The 22,081-nt window shown below is 28.5% G+C and overlaps 1 protein-coding gene across 1 annotated transcript in view; it reads left to right on the top strand.

Annotated features, from left to right (window-relative positions):
• Positions 1-400: 400 nt before the first annotated feature.
• Positions 401-22,081, top strand: part of LOC126850136 (SPARC-related modular calcium-binding protein 2) — a 29,949-nt gene continuing 8,268 nt past the window's right edge. The window contains exons 1-5 of the mRNA XM_050592838.1: positions 401-840; positions 10,645-10,804; positions 20,732-21,103; positions 21,425-21,649; positions 21,911-21,988. Coding sequence (XP_050448795.1) covers positions 757-840; positions 10,645-10,804; positions 20,732-21,103; positions 21,425-21,649; positions 21,911-21,988 — 919 coding nt within the window. The 5' untranslated portion in view covers positions 401-756. The remainder of the gene's footprint in view (positions 841-10,644; positions 10,805-20,731; positions 21,104-21,424; positions 21,650-21,910; positions 21,989-22,081) is intronic.

Below are 22,081 nucleotides of genomic sequence, written 5' to 3'. Positions count from 1 at the left end.
TATTTTATAGTGTTTTTCACAAAAAGATACTTATGAAAAATAATTTTGACATAATAAAAATGTTTTTGGAGAGAGAGAGAGAGAGAGAGAGAGAGAGAGAGAGAGGGGAGAGGGAGAGGGAGGGAGAGAGAGGGAGAGGAGAGGGAGAGGGAGAGGAGAGAGAGGGGGAGGGGAGAGGGGAGAGGGAGAGGGGGGAGAGAGAGAGAGTATCGATAAAAAAATATCCACGTGCCGTTTGAAATATTAGTATATCATAAATAAATCTATTTTTTAAATACTTTAAAAATATTGTGAGATTTCTATTCTTGATAAGGATGGAGTGTCGTATCGTTGAAAGAAAAAGAATAGCGAAGTGTCGGAATGCCATAAATATCAGGCAGTTGCTCCAGAGACCAAGGAAGTGGCAAGTGCCAGTTGCTCCGCAGCACTCGTTACGGTTGGTTGCGGAACGCTTGGTGTCTTGCTGACTCTTAAAAGGATCTTTCTTGGTCATCTAACCTTTTAGTCATTCTGATTATCTAGAAAACTCGGGGAGGATTATTAATTAGAATTAATTTTTATATAGAAAACTGAGAAGTATCTCACAATATACACTGTTTGAAAAAAAGACAAATAAACAGGAACCATGCTGTATGTTGAAAACGTAGGAATGTAGTGAGTGTATGTGAATAGTGTCGTGTATGGGCGTGTTTTTCAATCAAGTAGTTTCGGTCTTTGATTATTCTCTGGAAACATATTGAAAAGATTCCGGGAAACATGACGTTACCGACGGTATGCGTCATTATATTTTTGTTACTCATTGTTGATCTTCATGCAACTAACACCGTGACATCAGCTAAGGTATTCAAATTTTTTTTTTATCTTTTTAATTTATAAATTTATTTATTTATTTTAAATTAATTTATAAATTTGATCCTTTTCTATTTTTAGGTTTTTATGTTTACATATATATATTTGTATATATATATATATATATATATATATATATATATATATATATATGATTGTATGCTCATTTTAAGTATATCTAATGTATTGCAAACTAATAATAACAAATCCAGAGTTTACAATTGATCATTTAATATTAGGCACGCGGGTTAATTGTTTTAGCTAATATTAGATGTTAATTATATGTTTAAATATTGTATCACTCTAATCTGTGTTTAATCTCACGAATATATATATATATATATATATATATATATATATATATATATATATATATATATATATATATAATAAATATATATATAAATAACATTATATATATATATATATATATATATATATATATATATATTATGTTATATGTATATTATGTTCTTATAATAAAGCGCTTATAATAATAGTTGAGAATTCTTAAATTCTTGAACTGTAAGTTCAATTAAGATTTTTGGTCTTTAACTTTCTCCCTTTTTCTCTTTTTTTCTTTCGGTTTTATCGTAAAATAAAAATTTTTTTGATTGATCTATATAAATTTCTTTTATGCTATTTTACTACACACATATTCTCAAAGAATTTTATTTAAAAAAATCTATAATGATCACTTAATAATTCTAATGGTTAATAAAAATTCAAATTATTAAAGCTTTTGAATAATAATTTTAAACTTTTGTATTTTTAACGATCTGATGTTTTAGATATTTTTAATATTTTTATTTTCAAGTTTTTTAAATTGTGATTTTTAGATTCATAAACTGATAAATATTTATTATTATATTATATATTTATTGTTAGATGTGTGAACGTTAATATCTTATTTAATCGAAATATTTACATTTTTATTTTAAATTGCTAAATATTTTTTTATATTAGGTTTTCTAAATCATCAAAGATATTTTTTATTGATATATAGGTTAAAAAAAGGATTCAGGATTTTAAGGGCAGATAGTACTCCACGAAATGAAGGAAGAAAAGTCCTAATAAACATGGGAAAAATTAATATTGTCGAAACAATTTCTCAACCACGGATTATCTTATTATTTCTTGATTCAAAGAAAGAATTTGTTTTTTCAAAAGAAGAAAAAAGAAGAATTCTTTAAACTCCAAAGTTTACAGAAGGTTTTTTACACGTCCTTCTTCCATTTTCACACATGCTTTATATCTTCCACAGAATTGCGAATTCTTGAAAAAATTCCCGACATTGTTTTAACTATTTGACAGGGATTTTGTATTCTCTGATATAATTCGATATAATATTCTCATGTCATAAATAATATATTTATTACTTTATTAAGTAATAAATAAGTTCTCATTTTTTATTTATTTATTACTTAAATAAGTAATATAAATAAGTGAAAAATAAGAACTTTTTACTGTTATTTTACTTATTTATTTATATTGTTATTTCCTTAATGTAAATATAAACTAAATAAAGTAAAATAAAATAATTCCAAGCTGTCGTGTATTTATTTACAATCCTCTAATTTTTAGAAGGATTTTAATTCAATCTCTTTTCTTAGTTTTATATTTTACAATTTTTATCTCATAGTACTTTTCGATAAACTTAATAATTTTAATATTTTACATTTTTTATTAAATTTGTTTCTCTGAAACGAAGCAAAAACAAACAAATCTATACCATTTTTTCTTAATTTATCGATCTCCACCGCTTTCGAAGTTTTGATATTTAATTTCGAGAGACTCTGTATTATTCTTCATGCATTTTTCATAAAAGATGTTGAGAAAAAATCTGAGAAATTGTTGAATTAATAATCATTTTTGTATATAAATTCTTATTTCTAAAAAATATAATTTTAAAATATTACACTCTAAAACAAATTTTAAATTGTAATGTTATATTCTTATCAATCTGTAATTTTTTAAATTATAAATATTTTAAATATTAAAAATAATTTAAAAATCTTCAGTCTTTAAGAAATAAAAAATTTTAATTAGAAGATAAAAAAGTACTTATAAAAAGATTTTATATATTTAACATTATATTATTTTGGAAAACTTTTGTACAAATATATAAATAGTTCCTAAATAAATAAATATATGTATAATGTAGCTAATAATAAAATTTTATATATATTTTTATATGTTTTATATATTTTCTTATGTATACATGTATAAGAGAAAGAGAAATATATAAATATTTAAAATTATACAATTTATTTATTAATCATACCATAAAATATCCAATATCATTTTTCTGTATTTATTTTTTATTTTTTTTTAATAAATGATTTTTTTTATATTTTTTTAGAATTGAACTAAGTTATGTAAAATTTGAATCACAAATAAATTTTTAATTTAGTTTGTAACAATATATAATAACTGGAAATAAAAGTATTAGAATGTCAAAAAGTACATATATTCACATACTGCTCAATAAATGGCGAAAATTGACAAGCTAGAGTCATTCCTAAATTTCAACATTATTGTGTATTTAAATAGAGTGCAAATTTTGTTTATGCGTTTATTATTTTCAATAATTATTTAAATTGCTACATAAAATAATGTATTAAAAATGTTTTTTAAGTTATTAGAATTGTAAACAAAATAATTATAATAAAATTTTATGTAAAAAAACTGCCAAGGAAAAAGTAATAAAAAAATATTTATTTTAATCTAAGATTTACTTTAACAAAACCAATAAAACAAGTTTTAAACTTAGCAGCTATTTTTAAATTAAGGAAAGAATTATCTAGAAAAATGACAAATCGAGAAAATGCTTAAGCATATTAGTCAATGACGCACACAATGTGAAAGTAGAAAAACATTTGAAAGAAAATGGGCAGACCTTTTCCAAGAATTAACTCATAATCTCAATGTTTCTTTGTCTGATTGCTTTAGAAACATTATTTTCGGCCATCATTATACAGGGTGTACTAAAAACATTCGGCCATTCCAAACATTAACACTATATTCTAGAGATACGAACAAACAAAAAAGTTAATAAACATGAGTTAAAAAATCAACCATTAACGAGTTATATTAGTTTTCAGGTGTTTAAAATTATTTTTTGAAATATATGTAAAAAAAAATCTTAATTATACAATATAAAAGGAGCATTGAAATACTTCTGGGTGGCCAACATACTTTAGTTTTCATCAAAAATATTGATAAATCTTGGTAGCGCATTGGAAATTTGTTTGATATTATTGATCTTATTATTTTTGATCGAGCTTGATCAGTGGCAATACTACGCTCTCGCTTCAGATCTGGATAATAATCAAACAAAAGGAATGAAGGAAGCGTGTTTGGTAGGATTCGATTTTAGAAATTTTTTTTTTTAAGATATTGCTTAAAACTGCATAATTGTAAGGTAAATGTACAATTCCTTATTTAAAATTAAATTGGACCAGCATATCCTAATATCAAACGCGCAAATTTTAAAATTAGTATTACCAATAAAACAACCATTTCAAAATCGATTTCAATTTTCACATCAAATTTAGTTGAAGTTTTGAAATTAAAAAAAAGATCACCCGTTTATGATTCTCAGGTCTGGATTTCCATATCTATTCATGAGTGAAGTCTGGATTTATTTACAATTAGATCATCTAAAGGAATGGTGCCGTTTCTGAGTTCGGCAATCCCTGAAAAAACGTTCTGAAGCATGTATTGCTACTGGAACTAATCACTTTGTATAATTCTTGTAACTGTATGTGAATTTAATCCTAGTTTTTTTGCAATTATGTTAAGATATGTGTTTACAAGTTTAAATTAATGTAACTCATTAATGATTAGTTTACGAACCTACGCTTATTAAGTTTTTTAGTTTGTTTTTATATTTAGAATATAATGTTTGATCAAATGTTTTTGGGACACCCTATATGCAGCGTTTAATTATCATTTAAATAATTTTTGATAATACATGAGAGAGAGAGAGCAGAGAGAGGGGAGAGAGGGGGAGAGAGAGAGAGAGAGAGAGAGAGAAAGTCTGTTATAAACACGATAATATTGCAAGAATAGAACAATGATGTTGATTGGTTAATTTATATTTACTGATTATGAGTAGTAGCCAGTAGATATACTTTTGGTCACCAAATTTGTAAATTTTTTAGAAATGTTAAACGAAATATAGTATAAAATAAATTTTATATTCTCTTTTTGTTTCGATTATGAAAACAATTTATCCTATAATACAAAATGCACATTTAATACACACTATTAAAAATATACATTAAGTATAATATTAACAATATTATTTAAACAATATATTATTGCTGATGCATATTAATGTTACATAAATTATATAAAAATATAAATAAATAAATAAAAGTATAACTTATTGATTATAAATCTACATACTGATTTTTCGACATAGTCATCATTAAATTGAATACATTTTTCCCAATGTGTGATAAGTTTATACATGCTATATCCAATTAATTAATAAATTTATTAATAAGTTAACATTCAATTTTTTTATAAATTCTGTATAATACATTGTTAATATAATGTAAATTCTATTACAAATTTGAAAAATATAAAGAATTTTTTAATATTATAATCTTAGAGAATCAATAAAAGAGTTAAAATCTCTAAAGGAATCTTTTTAAAGGGATTAAAAAATAAAATATATAAATAAGTATTCAAATTTGTTTGTGTATCTAGCAAATAAAAGTTCAAAAAATAAATAATTATTTACCGTTTGGCGATACGATAATCGAAGATCGCAAATTACTCACTTATGTTTAATAATCACCCTACCCGTAATGTACAGATAGAGCGGATTAAACCAAGCAGGAAAGTCTTTTACGATTTTTTTGTATAACGCTTAATAAAGAAATTATTATTGAGTAAACTCTGACCAATCATAGCCGATCTTTAGTCGGGCAAATGTCGATGATCCATGTCTGATGTATGCGTGAACACCATTACAACGGTGCACAACTACTAAACGCACGATTCACTAACGTGCATCCAGCTAAAAGTCGACGCTGATTAACCAGACATTACTCAATAATAATTTCTTTATTAAACGTTATAGAAAAAAATGGTAAAAAACTTTCTCGCTTTTTTTAATCCGTTTTATCTGCACATTACAAGTGGGGCGATTATTATCAGACACCGTGTATGCATGTATGTGTATTTTATAATATTTACATTATACATATATTAGAGATGAAACGAATTTTTTTAGTTGTAACATTTGGCTTAATTAACGCCCACTGCTCGCTTGCCATCCGCATATTAGCAATGCGTCGCCGGACGCGCGTAACTAAGTAAGGCGCATAATACCCAGTCTCAAGAGCGTCCGTATTATATATGCGATGGGATCATCCTTCCATTGATATTGCATCTTTTTCTCTCTCATTAAAATTTAATTAAGAAAATATTTTATTAATAATAAAAACTTTATATATTTTTTGTTTGTATTATTAATTAATTAACCTATATTTTATAACAATTAAAAGATTTTTGTAACATTTTATATAAAATTTTTGATCTTTTTTTCTTTTTTCATTATTGCAATGATATTGAATAATATAGTCGATTGACGTATAATATGGAAAATACGATTTTAATTATTAATTAAATATAAAATATTTTTTCTTTAATTTAATGAGAAACGGAAAGACGTCTTTCTAGGAGAATATGATTTTTTCATCCTATTGTATTTATGATGTCTAAAAGAATATGATCTTATTGCATTTTTGATACAGGCGCTCCTGAGGCTGAGTATTGCGCGCTTTATGAGTTACGCGCGTCCGGTGACTTATCGTTAATATGCAAGGAGTAGAGAGAGGGAGGGAGACAGTGGATTCATCACAAAAATTAGATCAAAATTTGCAACAATTCTCTTTATATATTCAGTTGAAAGAGAGAGAAAGAAAGAGAGCGAGAGAGAGAGAGAGAGAGAGAGAGAGAGAAGAGGGAGAAAGATTAATTAATGGATCTTTATTAGCTTTCTCAACTATTTGTGCAAATCTAGTTTACATTAATTACTGTATACTCCTTTAACATTAATATATACTCTTTTTACATCATTTTATTCCATATTTGGTAAAACATTATATATTTTCATTCCTTTGTAAAAACAGTGGCCTTTTCTAGCTCATTTTAGTCATGTTATTAGTATATTTATAGTAGCACAGTTAAAGACGCAGATAAATGTACTAGTAGACTAGTAGACTAATTAGTTGTATGTTCATCGCACATTCATAGCATCTTTAACTTACAAAGAGGTACATTTATGGTGTTATATATCATGCTTCAAAAATTTATTTTAAAAGGTTATTTTCAAAATATTCGCGGATCACGATCACTTCTTAAACTTTGATCATATGATCAATCATCAAATACATTCACGATATTGCACTTGATGTGTGCCGTTTGAAGCTAGTTTCGCTTTGAAGTACAAGATTCTTTGTCCTAATTAAAGTCTTATATTATAAAAAAAGCGCAAACTTGTTGCACTTCTTGATTGATCTATTATAATAGCTGATATGTTAGACCACAAACATCCAAAGTATAGCCTGATAGAACTTAAACAAGAGAGAATTTAAACTCATCTTTAAATAAATGTGTTGTGTTAATATTAATTTCAAATAAGTGCATATTATTATTTTTTGTGTCCATAGTAAGTAGAAATATTTTAAATATATATATACCCTGTATATATATATATATATATATATATATATATATATATACATATATATAAGCATTACTGACATTTGTGGTCTAAGATAGCGGCGGTAGCAAAGATAGGAGTAGAGTTCGCGCTTCTCTTATAATATATAGGATTCTAGTCTTAATTAATCCTTTCAAGTGAAAATAGTATCAAACAAAATAAACTCTTTAGTGTGCTTTATATACCACTATATACTTTTAGAAGAAATTTTATAATTTATGAAATATTAAAGGGGCATAGCTGTTTAAAATTTTGAAAAATGAGTACATTTTCTAGACTTTTTTGCAGCGCAATGACTTAATAAAAATTTTTAATTTTTTTATAATATTGATATAATATCATTAAATATTTAAATAAAATTTTTAGCTTAAAATATTTTGTTTTTAAATTATGGAAATATTTGCAGAATTTTTTCAAATTTTAGGTGGCTGCACGATGTGCATGAAAACATTCGTAGAGCATATTCAAAATCAAAAATATATATTTTTATTATTAACATTATAATAGTTATCTGCTATCAAAGTGCTTTATATAACTTTAATAAAACATTGCTGCATTTAAAGTTACACGCATATTTGGTTTTTAATGCGCTATTTAAAACCCTACAACTTTTGTTTGAAACATTTTTCAAATCTCGAAAATATAGCATTTTTAAGAAAAATGTTATAAATAAAAGTTGTAATGTATTTTAAATGGCGTATTGAATAGCAATGTTAATGTGACTTTAAATAGCATTGTTAAGTAAAAATCACTTTCAAGTAATATTAATGGTTACAATACTGTATCTTTCAAGCATGATAACTTAGAAAATACTTAATCTAAAAAAATTTTATTATAATGTTTTGAAAAGCGCTTAAAAGAAGTTACAAGAATACGTAATTAAAAATATGGATTCCCGTTTAAAAATTTTAAAGTGATTATTAGATCCTGACAACGCTATTCAAGGTCATAATAATATTACTATATAATGTGTCATATAAAATCCTATAACTTTTATATGAAAAATTTTTTTTATATGCGTATTTTCCGAAATTAAGGGATTTTGATTCTTTTTGCACTTCTTGTACTCTTATAATTCAGAAACTGAACATAAAAAGTTTCTGTAACTTGATATTTTTGATTAAGGACACAAGAATTATAACACATTAAAAATTCAAGCAAATTCAACCAAAAACGTTTTTATATGAATTGTGATGGTTCTTTCGAAACGAGATTATTTTAACTATCGTGGTATTGATCAGAAAAGTTTATGCATAACTATTTAGTTTTGAAGAGAGTAGATATCGGTAAAACTTTACGAAAGGAGACCTTGTGACCTTGGCCTTGACATATATTGTCGAGGTTCAACAATCTGTGTGTCTAATTTTTTGATAGTGGACCCGCTCTGCGGAGGGAGGGCACACTGTATCCACGCATAATCTTTATAAAGCAAAGAGAGATTCTACATGGGTTGTACATGAGTTCTCGCTTTGCGTGAAAAGTTGTAAACTCATTTGGAGTTTCACTTCTCATTAAAAAGTTTATGCATGAAGGCAATATGCTCCGCCTTCCCCTTTGCGAGAGGGCTCCACTATCAAGAAATTAGACACATAAGTTTGCGTTGAATTTTGTTTTGCGTGGAAAGTTGTAACCTATATGGAACCTCACTTTGCATTAAAATGGATGTATGGACACAGTGTGTTCCGCCCCCACCCCCCTACGAGGGCTTCCGGAAGATATAACCTAACCCAAACCTATTTTCGATTTAAAACTAAAATTTGGAGGGTTCCACTATCAAAAAAACTAGACACATAGGTTGAATCTCGCTTCGCGTGAAAAGTCAAACTTAAATTGTTAATAACTTCTTAATAAACAACGAGCGACAGCTAAAACTTCTTGGATGTAACTCAGAAAGACAAGGTCAAGATCATTGGGAAGTCTGCTGGGTCCCCTTTTGTAAAGTTTTACCTAGATATCTTTAAAAATACAAAAAATGGATACGATAAATCGCTTGTGACAAGTTATTCAATAAATAAATGTATTGTTTAATACTAATTTCTACATTTACGAAAAAAACAAGACAAAGTTGTAAAAGTTACTAAGATCAACATAGTAATAAAAAAGATTCTTTTTTTTTTCTATGAATTACACCTAATTTTGTTAAAAAATTTTTCCCTATTTTGTTATTTTTAAAAAATTTTTTAAATCAGAAATTTAAAAAAAAAATTGCTTTTTTATCATCATTTTGTCAATAAATTGTTTTGTTTTTGTTTCAAAGATTTAATTAAAGAAATAATTAAAGAAGGAAATGCTGAAAATCTTACGGATAGTTGGAACATTGCAAAATCGAGGAAAAGCTTTTTTTATTACTCTGCATAGCTTAATAAATTAATTTTTTTACTACTTTAAATATCTAATTTTTTAATCCATATAAAAATTAGTATATTTTTTTTATATTTTACAAGTAATTTGTTTCGAGTAATTTAATGCACCAATTTTTTGAGAATTTAAAAATATTCATTCATTTTGGCAAATATTAATTTTTTACTTATTCATCATCCGCGGTTGGCTTTTATTCGCTCAAGAAATTTACATTATATTTTTAAATATAAAGGAGTTCTCTCTTTTTCTTTGTATTATAATTAGAGCATTAGATATTAAGCCATTCAATGGATATGTCAAAGAAAAATAAAGACACTTTTGTGATGTAATATCCAAGCTATGAATCGATTATTCAATCGTTCCATATTACTAAAATACGATAATCCAAGGTATTTTCAATTAAGCGACCCGCTTATAGTTCATCTCGTTGTTTCATATACATGATTTGATATGAAATTTATGATTGTGTTTCTTGATTTTTTAGATAATTCTACAAGAATAACAAATGTGCCTCTGTTTTTCTAAATGTTAATAGTTTATATGATAATTATATATATTGAGCAGAAAAATATATTTTGTATGTTTCTATTTATATGTTATAAATCAATTTTCTATACATATTTTATTTGTCATTGCAAATTGATATTTATCAGCGAGTATTAGCTAATATATTTGATTTTTTTTTATTATAGGAGGAATGTAGGAAAAGAATAGCTGAATGCACGATGAACGGTGGTGGGAGTACACCTGTATGCGGAAGTGATGGAATCACATATTCCAATCAATGTCAGATTATTTCTAAACAATGTCAAGGAGTATCTATTCTTATCAAACATACTGGGCCTTGTCCAGGTTTGTATTATTAATAAATAAAATGTTGATAACAAAAACACGAAATATTTATGATTATGTCCAACTTACAATTTATAGATATCAACGGACAAGAATAATGCTTTTTAAAAATCCAACGAGATTTTTAAAATTTGATCATTTATTTGAAAGAATGATCAAACTTTAAAAATTTCGTTGGATTTTTGAAAAGCATCATTCTTATTAATTAAGAATTTGTTCAATTTTTATTTTTTGCTTAAATATTTATATTTTAATTATTTATATTTACAGAGTATATTGATCAAAAATAAAAAATTAAAATATAATATAATATAAAAGCAAATATAATAATATAAACATAGCAAAATACAGGATGTTTATAAAAAAAACTCCAAAATTTCAAACGCAATTTTATACATAACAAATATAAAATGTCACTCAAAATGAAAATAGATACCATGAAAGATTATAATTTAAAATTTTTTTGGCGTTTAGTAGATTTTAAGACTTCCAAAAATTATGTTCTAATTTAGGTCAAATTTTAAAAATAAGTTTTTTTTTAAATAAAAAAAAAGGAAAATGGGTAAAAATGCATAAAAGATCACACCTCACCGATTTTATCGCTACTTAGGTATTGTCGTAGGAGAGGATGTTCTGAGTAATTCTTGGAAAAATCAAGGGAAGGACGGTATTTGTTTAAGAGATATAACAACTTAAGATTTGACAGTAAAGTTTGTATACGTTATAGGCGATCAAAAAGCTAGAGATGCTTTGAAGCATTGCACATTAACTAATCAGAAGAAAAAAATCTTTATTTTTCTTGTCCTTATTGGTTAATCAAACACTTTGAAGCATTTTTAGCGCCTTCTTTACCGCAGCCATAATAATCTGTTACTTTTGGCTAAAAAAGTCTGTTTATGATTTTTACGTTTGGGCGGGGAAGGAGCGAAGTCTTTTTCCCTGCACCCCCATCTTCCCTTAAAAATTATAACCTAATCTAACTTTTCTCTGAAAAAATGAAGCATTATTCATAGTATGTAATTCTTAAATGGTGCTAAAAACTTATGAGTTGGATTAAATTAGGTTAGAATTTTTGGGAAGTATGGTTGCATGGGGAGGAGTACAACCTTTTCCCACCACTCGTTCAATAAAGAAGATGGAAGATAGAGAGATTTATACTCTGTATTTGTGTGCGTGCGTGCGTATATGTATGTGTATGTGAGATAGACTTTTGTTAGATCTAAATTAAATCTACTTATATTTATTACAAAGAAGAAATCCGCTGCTGCCCGAGCCAGAAGCTTTCAGGTTTGTCGATTTTGGTGATTGCGAATTTTTTTGTTCACGATTTTTGTTTTTTAATAACAATAGTTTCCACTAAGAAACCAACGCAAAAATTAATGATAATTTAATTATAATAATAATCTGATGGTCAGCGGAAGAAAAAGAAAAATATAAAAATAGTTCGACTTACTGCCGACTTACTGTGAATGACGGGGAAGATGTGAAATTTCACAAGGCTACTGGAACCGCTGCTCTCCCGCCCACGCATTTACTTAAATATTTAAACATACAATTATAATTCATACTCGAAAAAGTTCAGGTTATCGTATTTAATACTTTTTCTTATCGTACAATTTAATGATAAATAATTTTTCAATAAACAACAAACGACATTTAAAATATCTTAGATGTTATTCAGAGTCATGATCTTGACAATATATGTTAAGATCAAGTTCATTGGAGGTGAGTCCCCTAATATGCATATTTACCCAATAATTTAAACTGACAATTGTTGGCAATATGACAGTAAACTCACAAAGAATTGGCTATCTGGATTTATATATATTGCAACATCCTATGCGTATAAATATTTGCGTCAACATAATTATACTTACACACACACATACACACACACACATTATACAAGGTGATCGCATCAATTGTATCAGCCGTATGCAGATAGAGTGAGTGAAACTGAGGAAAAAAGTTTTTTTTACTATTTTGCGATTTTTTTATTAATTATTAAGAAATTAATTACTCAGAAAATTAATCAATCCATGTAAGTATAAACGTGCAGCGAGAAGAGATAACCCAAAAGTTTGCGGTCGCTAAGCGCACGAAATTTTGGGGGGAGCGCTCTACAAATGCCTCCGGATACGTACAAGCGATACATAATTGGATTCTTGTATTTTAGCTATCACAAATAAATCCGCTTTATTTATTTTCTTTTCGCGTGATAATACTCGCGCGACTTGGCTGATCTTTTTTAATTAATTACTCAATAATATATTATGAAAATCACAAAATGATACAGGCTTTGAGATAGGCTACAAGAATATGCAATGAAAAATAATAGGTTCCGTTTAAGAAATTGAAGGTAACCCTCGCGTGATCTTCAAATGACTATCTAAGGTCAAACCAATGGTACCATCTTCTATGCCCTTTTAAGTCAAACAACTTTTATTTGAAACATACACACACACACACACACATATATATACAGGGTGTTCGGCGTCAATCGCATCATCCGTCATGTGCAGGTAAGCACGCAAAACTGAGGAGAAAAGTTCTGTACCATTTTTTCTATAACTCAGTAAAAGAGTTATCATTGAGTGAAGTCTGGCTTATCATTGCCGATCTTCAGCCGGGCGCATGTCGGTGAGCCATCGTAACATCTGAGCGTTCACGCACACTACTATGCGCGCGGCTCATCGACCGTGCGTCCAGCTAAAGATCGGCGATGATAGGCCAGAGTTCACTCAATAATAACTCTTTTATTAAGCGTTATAAAAAAAATTAATACAGGACTTTTCTCCTCAGTTTTGTCTGCTCTATCTGCACACGACAGGTGATGCGATTGACGCCGGACACCCTGTATACATATGTGTGTGTATATAGAGGAGCCGGTTCTAAGCGAAGTTCCCTGTGGGATGGAAAGTCCGACGCGGGGTCATGCCAGGAAAGGAACCGCGGCGCGATCGGTATGCAAAAGGTACGCGGGGACGAGAGACTGTAGTGCGACCGGTAGACAAGGGATCCACGGAGGAGGGGGGGGGGGGGGGAATCACAAAGTTTGGAACCGCACATGTCTGCGAAATGAAAGAGAGATAGCGCTACAGGTCTACATGTGCGTGGGAAAAGAATAGCGCAATGGTGGGAGAGAAATAACGCAAAGTAAAGCGTTCATGTAACAATGTGAGAGAGATAACATGAGACATTCGCATTAGAGAAGTAACACGAGATGATGTGAGAGAGATAGCAACTGTATACAATTGTGTACAATTACAATTGTATACAACTGTATATAATTGTAAATAAGAAGTCCGCATGAATGCGACAAAAGAATAGCGCGATGGATCCGTAGGAGACGTTGGAGAAAGATAGCACAAGGTATGGCATCCGCGAGTAGGAAAAAAGGATAAAAAGAAGAAGGAAGCATAGAAAAAAATTGTTAAACAAAAATAACATCAATTTTTTAAAAAATATCCGCCATTTTAAATCCTCCATTTCTAATTTTGAAATTTTAACATATGATTTGTGATGAGTAATTAGACAAACGTATACATATTGACTTTCATAATTAGAATGATCTTTAAAAAAATTTTAATAACGAACAATTGGAGAGAAACGTATAATTGACATTTCGATAAATGATGTTTTTTATGTTTCGATTTTTTTCGGGAAAAACCATTTCTGCCTAAGACTTCTGGCATTTTTATCCTAAAGCACAAGTCTTCAGCTTCATTTTGAGCTGTCACTGTTTTGTGGAGCACATCTTCATCAAAAAATATAACTCACGCAAAAGTATCAAAAATGCTTATTTTAGCAACTGACTAAGATTTTCTCAAAAACTTGACGTGATACGCCATTTTTATGGCCAGATTCGTAATCAGCGCTAAAAAATCTATCAGAAATGATTTAATAGAACTTAAGGCAAAAAAGGTCTCATTTTATCGACCGCTGTTATTTATTAAAGGTTCTAAAAGAGCTAAAAAAATAGGTTACTGAAGATGATGTCGCGATTTTAATTAAGTTAGAATAAAATATTTTAAAAGTGATAGAGCAAACTTTATATGGGAATTAATTTAGTCTTCTTTTAATATACACATGATATTTTATTGTACAAGTGTAATCACAATACTGAAGCAAAAAGTATGTGAGAGTATCTAGACAATCAACTAAAAGGTTGACAGTCAATTCTAATCATAAGTGGCATTATTGTAATCTGGTGCTCAATTTGAACAGAAATTAAATATGATATTTTTTGTAATGGCCACATAGAATTATGTGTGCTATACGTTTTCTCTACTTCTGGCAGAATTACTATTGTTTCTTGTTACAGGGCTCTTGCTGGGCCGAGAATCGGAACTGCAGATTGGAGATCCTTCTTTATCAATTCCAGAATAAGATTGTTATTGGAGGTGACTTTAATGCCCACCACCGAAGTGGGAGAGATTATAAAAATTGTCCGGTAGGGAGAGAGAAGTAGTCTTTTGGAAGATCTGCTTGATTCTAGACTGATCTATGTAAGCTTGGGTAACTCTACGTTCTGCAAATCGGTAAATATTGACTCAGAATCATGTATAGACTTAACCTTCTCTAAGCCTTGTATGTGTATGAATCTAGAATGATCAGTCAGTGTAGCTATGTGGTAATCGCTTCCTTATCACAATAGCATGGTTTTTCCAGAGTGTGCCCTGTCTTTATTATTTAATAGAATTTCTAAAATATACTCAAGTAAAATAAACTGATTTCCAAAAAATTGTCGAAGAATTTATATTTAATGATCAATTTTCCAAAAAACTTTCCTGATACTTCTTTCAGACTTAATATATGAATATTATTCTGGAGTCAGGCAAGGATTCCATTCCGGATAAATGATGCTCTGAAAAAGTCTATGCTAAATTCCTTTGGAAATGTTTTTTTTCTTACTTATGGTGGAATAATAATTGTAACAAATTAATTCAAATAAAAAAAATACTTAGAAATCTTACTTTTAAACAAAATCAAACTTGAGAAAATTTTAAAAATGTTGATTTTTCCGGGCTAATAAAAGCCAGACGTAATATGATAGTGTGATAATCTCAAACAAAATTTTTTTTCTAAAACTGATTAATTGTACACAGGGGCACGAATTTTTCTTGGTCCAAGTAAATAATATAAAGATAAATAATACAAATAAATAAATCTCAAATAGAGATTTAATTTTAATAAATCCACCTTATTTCTCTGAAAAAGCGAAATATTGATATTATTTTCATCTGTGCTAAAAATTATTTTCTTTGAAATTAACGCATTATTATTCTGCGTTTGATTTCTTGGTAGCCCACAAATTTTGGGTTTTACACAAGAGTTTTATCAATCTCTTATATGTTTAAAAAATGTAAAGTAAGAACTTGTTCAGGTTTAAGAAAAATTAAAAAGAACTCATTTTACATCTTCCGTGATTAAGAAAATACATCCATTCTATTGAAATATGGAACAATCAAAGATTTTAAAGATAGATGGAACTTTCATGAAATAAAAAACATGTACAATGTCCAAAACAAACTAAAAAAATAGCGAAAGAAACTTAATCTTGGAATTGTATCCACTATGGGTAATTCTTGAATCTCCGAAGTATTCATTCATTTAATCCTTTTCTGAAAATTCCCTTTTCGATATATAAATTAGAATTCGTTATTAATAATCTAAAGATTAAATCTAGTCCAAATATCAATGGACTTGATTATAAAATTTTTTATTTATTTCTTTAATCAAATCAGGTTTTATTCTTTGATACAATCGATCTTTTGTATCGGAGATTTTTTTTTCAAAGTGGAAAAAGCTCCTAGTATATTTTATTTCAAAAGCGGATAAAGAAAAAATAAGACCATCTATATCCTTAACTATATGCATATGTAAAATTCATAAAAATCTAATCTGTAATCGTCTAAATTGGGCCATCATATCATCTCTAATTCTCAGTACAAGTCCATAGAAATAAGTAAATGCAGTTCTATAGATTTAAATAGGTCTTCCTCAATGAAACCTATTAGGTTCTATTCTGTACACTCTTTATGTATTAGATTTAGATTACATAAAAGACAAAATTATTTAATAAGCTGAACATGTCACAATTTTCTTTTTATTACACTGAATTTAAGACCAATTGAATTATTAGAAAATGCTATCTAGAAGGCCAAAACAATACTCGAAGATTTAGGATTAGAGTTATTTACAATTAAGACCAAATTCTGTATGGAAACATATTAAATGAGAGCTTAAATATTACTCTTAATGATTCATGCATTTTTATATTTCTTTAAACATAAAATTTTTTGGAATTAATCTTACATTTCTACTTTAAATTGGGCTCTACAACTTCAACATATTTGGAACACCTACTGAAGTCTGGTTTAAAAACCATTAAATCCATAAGACATACCTGATGGGAAAATGATTCATTGATCTTTCTGACTAAATTATATTTCTTTAATTATGCTCTAGAATTGAGAATAAAGATATTCTTTTTCACCGACTATTTAAACAGATTACTTTAACACTAATTGTAAATCATATTTAATATAAAGCTCTGAGATTAGCTTTTAAATATAGAAACTTTAGTCCCACTAATATTATCTTAGCAGAATCTAAAGAAACTTCTCTAATATCTACTATATGAACTATATATAAAAAAATTTTTTTTCAAAAACTTTTAAATATAATCAAAAATGTTTCTAGTTAAAAGATGATAGGTACATTACTATGGCGTATACAAACTTTATTGTTCTTAATATCTAAGGAAAAGCATTAAATTTTTAAACTTTAATCTATTATATCTTCTAAACCTAAACCAATGTCGTCCTCTACTTGATTTTTTGAGGAATTACTCAAAACAACTTCCTTTATAATATATCTAAGTAGCGATAAAATCGATGAGATATGACTTTTGGTGCATATTTATCACATTTGTTGAGCCGCCTTAACTTATTGTTAATGGCCTCTTGACAAGTCATAAGCTTTTCTGAGATTGGTCGAACACATATCATACACACGCTTACACAGCATTAGTACACGTATCTCATGCATAACCAATACAATACATAGCAGTTCAAAAATATACTTATGCAATATTTTACGAATTTCTTATTCGGGAAAAAAATATTTAATTAAAAAACAATAGATTTATCGCTTTTCAAGTACAATTCTTTATTATTTTTTGGGAATGTATAAAATAGTATCTTTGCCAAGAAGTTTAAGCTTAAAAATTTGGGTGAACAATTCAAAAATTTTAATTGTGGGATGGGGAAAGTTTGTAAATAGCTCATAATTTTAAAATATTTAATTTTTTTATTTTAATGTGATGGGGAAGGGGGATAATTGGATAAAATAATTAAATTCTTTGATCTAAAAACGACTAATAAACAAATAAATTTAACAGGGTTAGTACCCTGCCAATTTTTGATTCTATCTGATCACATTTGAAGGTTTGTGAATTTTGATATTTGAGAGGATTTGTTACAATTCTTATTAGAATCTCATAAAATGCGATTTAGAATGTAGAATATGTATGTATATGTATATGTGTGTGCGCATATATGTGTGTGCATATATATATTTTGTTGCGCGGATCGATATCGATAAATGTAACTTGAACGCGCACGACACAACCTGGCATTCGTGCTTCTAAATACGCACGCACTCCCGAAATATAAAAAGTACTCTTTATGCAATATAAGAAATAAATAAAAATTTAATAAAATATAACACGCACAAGAAATTGACATGCAAATAATAATAGAATCGAGCTATAATCAATACGTCCGCACAGCTTGACCGTTGTTCCAACTCTAATATGTCTGCCATTGATTTGCGTATAGCAGAGAAAGCACGTTTTGTCAACACTTGACGTTGATTTGTTGGTTCTAAGAGTAAGAACCAATCACCTTCGATTGCTACTGAGTGGTTTTCTCTGCTAAACGCGACAATTGTTGTTGAACAATTCCTCAGCAATGCGTTTGGAGACGATCTCTCGAATATCAGAGTATTAATAACAAGTTTAACTGTTTAAATTAATATAGATATATATTAATATACTTATATATGTTAAGAATTTATATTTTTTGGATTACAATTTTGCTGAAACAAAAGCTTTGCTTCAACTGCAAGTTTGATTTGAAGTTCCTGTTTTGGCAATTGTTTTTATCGCCAATGACATATGTAATAAAGATGAAAATATTGACTAATGTTTACTTTTAATTGGCAGTCTTTTACAGTTTTTGGGATATTTTACAAAAAAAATATAGTATAGAACATAATTTTTTGACACCATGTACATTTAATAGAAATTTGAAACCCATGTGGAACTGTATAATGATCCCATAGGAAACATGTGTGGGCGGGAAAGAGGCTGCGCCCCATCTCAAGAAAACTAATCTAACTCAAACCTAATCCTACTTAGCTTATAATTAATCTTAATTTTAAATTAGAAATAAGCAGAGTTGGATAGTAACTAAACTTTAGTTAAAAGTTAAGTTAAAAAGTTAATAACTTTTAACTTAACTTAGTTAATTTTAAACGTGTTAATTTTTAACTTAAATTAGTTATTTTTAAATGTATTAACGTTAACTTATTACTTTTTTTTATACAAATTAAAATAATTTATCAATGTTAATGTCGTGTAAAAATGGTTAATGCGAATATTTTATTTGTTGTATAAGTTTGTCAATGTTGGATAGAAAATTAACTTTTAATTTTAATAAGTCAATAATTTTTTAACTTAAATTTAACTGAGTTTTTTTGTTTTAGTAACTTTTTAACTTAACTTTAAACTTAGTTAATTTTTGGACCATTAACTTTAAACTTAACTTAAAAAAACAAAAATTGATTTACCTAACCCTAGAAATAAAGAATTCTTTCCTTTTTCGGCCTATGTGTTTTCTATAGGATTATTATATATTCTATATGGGTTTCCAATTTTTCACGCGAAACGAAGTCCACTTCATCCGATGCTTGCAGTTCGAAATAAGATCTATTATTGTGCGATTTCACATAGTATTCAATTTTCCACAAAGCGAGGTCCATGCAATACTGCCTACTGCCCCATGCTTGCAAAATGAGATTTATTATTGCACGGTTTCATAGATTTTTGTGTTGTGTGTGTGTGTGTGTGTGGTGTGTGTGTGTGCGCGCGCGCGCGCGTGTGCGCGTGTGTGTGCGTGCGTGCGTGTGTGCGTGCGTGTGTGTGTGTGTGTGTGTGTGTGTGTGTGTGTGTGTGTGCGCGCGTGCGTGTTTTGTATGTGTTTTATCAAATTTTTCAAATATAAAACTATGAAAAATATATATTAATAGTATTATTACTGTTAGTTTTTTGCTAATAACATTTTATTTTTATGTTTAGGCATATAAATGTAAATATAAATACCTAAAAAATATTTACACGTACGTGCGCACGAGTGAGACAGAGAGAGAAAGAGAGAGAGAGAGAGAGAGAGAGAGAGAGAGAGAGAGAGAAATGTAGACAATTGAAATATATTGTAAATAAACATCTAATACATAAGTAGTTTATGTATAAGTGTTTAATAAATACTGTTTACATATACAATTAAATATACAGGGTGTCAGAAAAGTACGTTTTATTCAGTAAAATTTTTTATTAAATATCTCAAAAACCGCACAAAATCGCCCAATTAAAGCAAAGTAAACATTAATGAACATTCTTATTCTTACAACATATGTCTAAGTCAAGATTATTGAGATATCTGTCAATGTAAACAAATACCCTTCTGTGTGTATATGTGTGTGTGCGCGCGCGCGTACTCTTATTATACTTATATAAAATATATTAAATTTAAAAGTATCGTTATGCGTTTTGACAATTATTTTGAATTCTCATCTTTCTCTCTCCTTTCCACAATAATTGAAATTTAAATTTGACGAATGAAATTGTTGATTTATATTCAGAAACACCAGCGTGCTTCTCAGCAAGGCTAACAACTCGACTGGGCGCGCGGCTTATCTGTCAACACGATGGAACATATGCACCGATTCAATGTCACGTAGAGACTGGATATTGTTGGTGTGTAACACCGCAAGGTCGGCCGTTACCCGATACATCAGTAAGACACCAAAAGCCAAGATGTTTGAAATTCGACTCCAAATCTTCTGCTTCAACTAGGAGCGGTCAAACGCGGCATTCGCCAAGAAAACAACGTAGGCAATATAATAGCAACAGACATCGTAATACTTGCGATCGAACGGAAAAGTCCAAATTCAATGAAAATCTTATTGAAAATTTCAAAATTGAATATAGACGGACCAATATATCCGTTGACGGTAAGTAGTATAAAATTACTTAAAAAAGAATAATCTAATTCATATAATAATCTAATTAAACTGAAAGAGAAACGAGAAGGATTAACTAAAGTGAATTTTTAAATAAACAGATGCTTTTATAAGAATATATCTATATTACTTCAGTTTTTCTTACTAACGGGACCGCCGGTAGCAAGATCATCACATCTACTTTTTTTTTTTTAAAGAAAAAATATATTTTATATTTCCTAGTAAAAAAATAATTGATAAAGTTAGCATATTTAATTTTTTAAGACTATATATATTAAAGACTGTTAAGATGCGTTATTTTTCTATTAATAGGCGATAAGAATGTCGAACGAGTGCTGTCATGGAAATTTGGAATTCTGGACAAAGATGGAAACGGTTACTTAGATGCGGCAGAGTACAAGGAGCTTAGAAGGCTCGCTAAAAAAGCAGTGAGACCGAAAAAGTGCGCACGAACATTCGCTCGCACGTGCGACCTAAATCGAGACTTAAAGTTATCCAGACAGGAATGGGGTGCTTGTCTCGCGAGTGACTTTACTCGTAAGTTATATACATATATGTCTCTTATATACGCGTCTTTTTTCATTCGGGTAGACATATACATATACATATACATATACTTAAGGGGAGAGGGAGAGTAATTCACGTAATTCCTCTAAACAAAATGTTACATTTATATGAATATTATGATCCCTTTTATTACATAATATAACAACAATATAATATTGTTATATATACATTTTCCTATCTACAAAATACAGAAAGAATGAACATTATAACAAATTAATACATCTTTTACAGTTTTGAAAAGTAGTCCAACTATTCATCCTCTGCCGACATTTAACAGTAATTTACCAGATACTAAGGAGGAAGGCGACGGTAAGTTTTATTTGTACTTATAAAGGAACATCACATATTCTGTCTTACCAATTTTGATCAAATATTTTTTATAAGTAATTTTTGTTCAATGAA

The sequence above is a fragment of the Cataglyphis hispanica genome, chromosome 5 (genome assembly GCF_021464435.1).
Source record: "Cataglyphis hispanica isolate Lineage 1 chromosome 5, ULB_Chis1_1.0, whole genome shotgun sequence".
NCBI lineage: Eukaryota > Metazoa > Arthropoda > Insecta > Hymenoptera > Formicidae > Cataglyphis > Cataglyphis hispanica.
The sequence above is the reverse complement of the archived record's forward strand: the minus strand, read 5'-3'. Positions and strand labels throughout refer to the sequence as shown.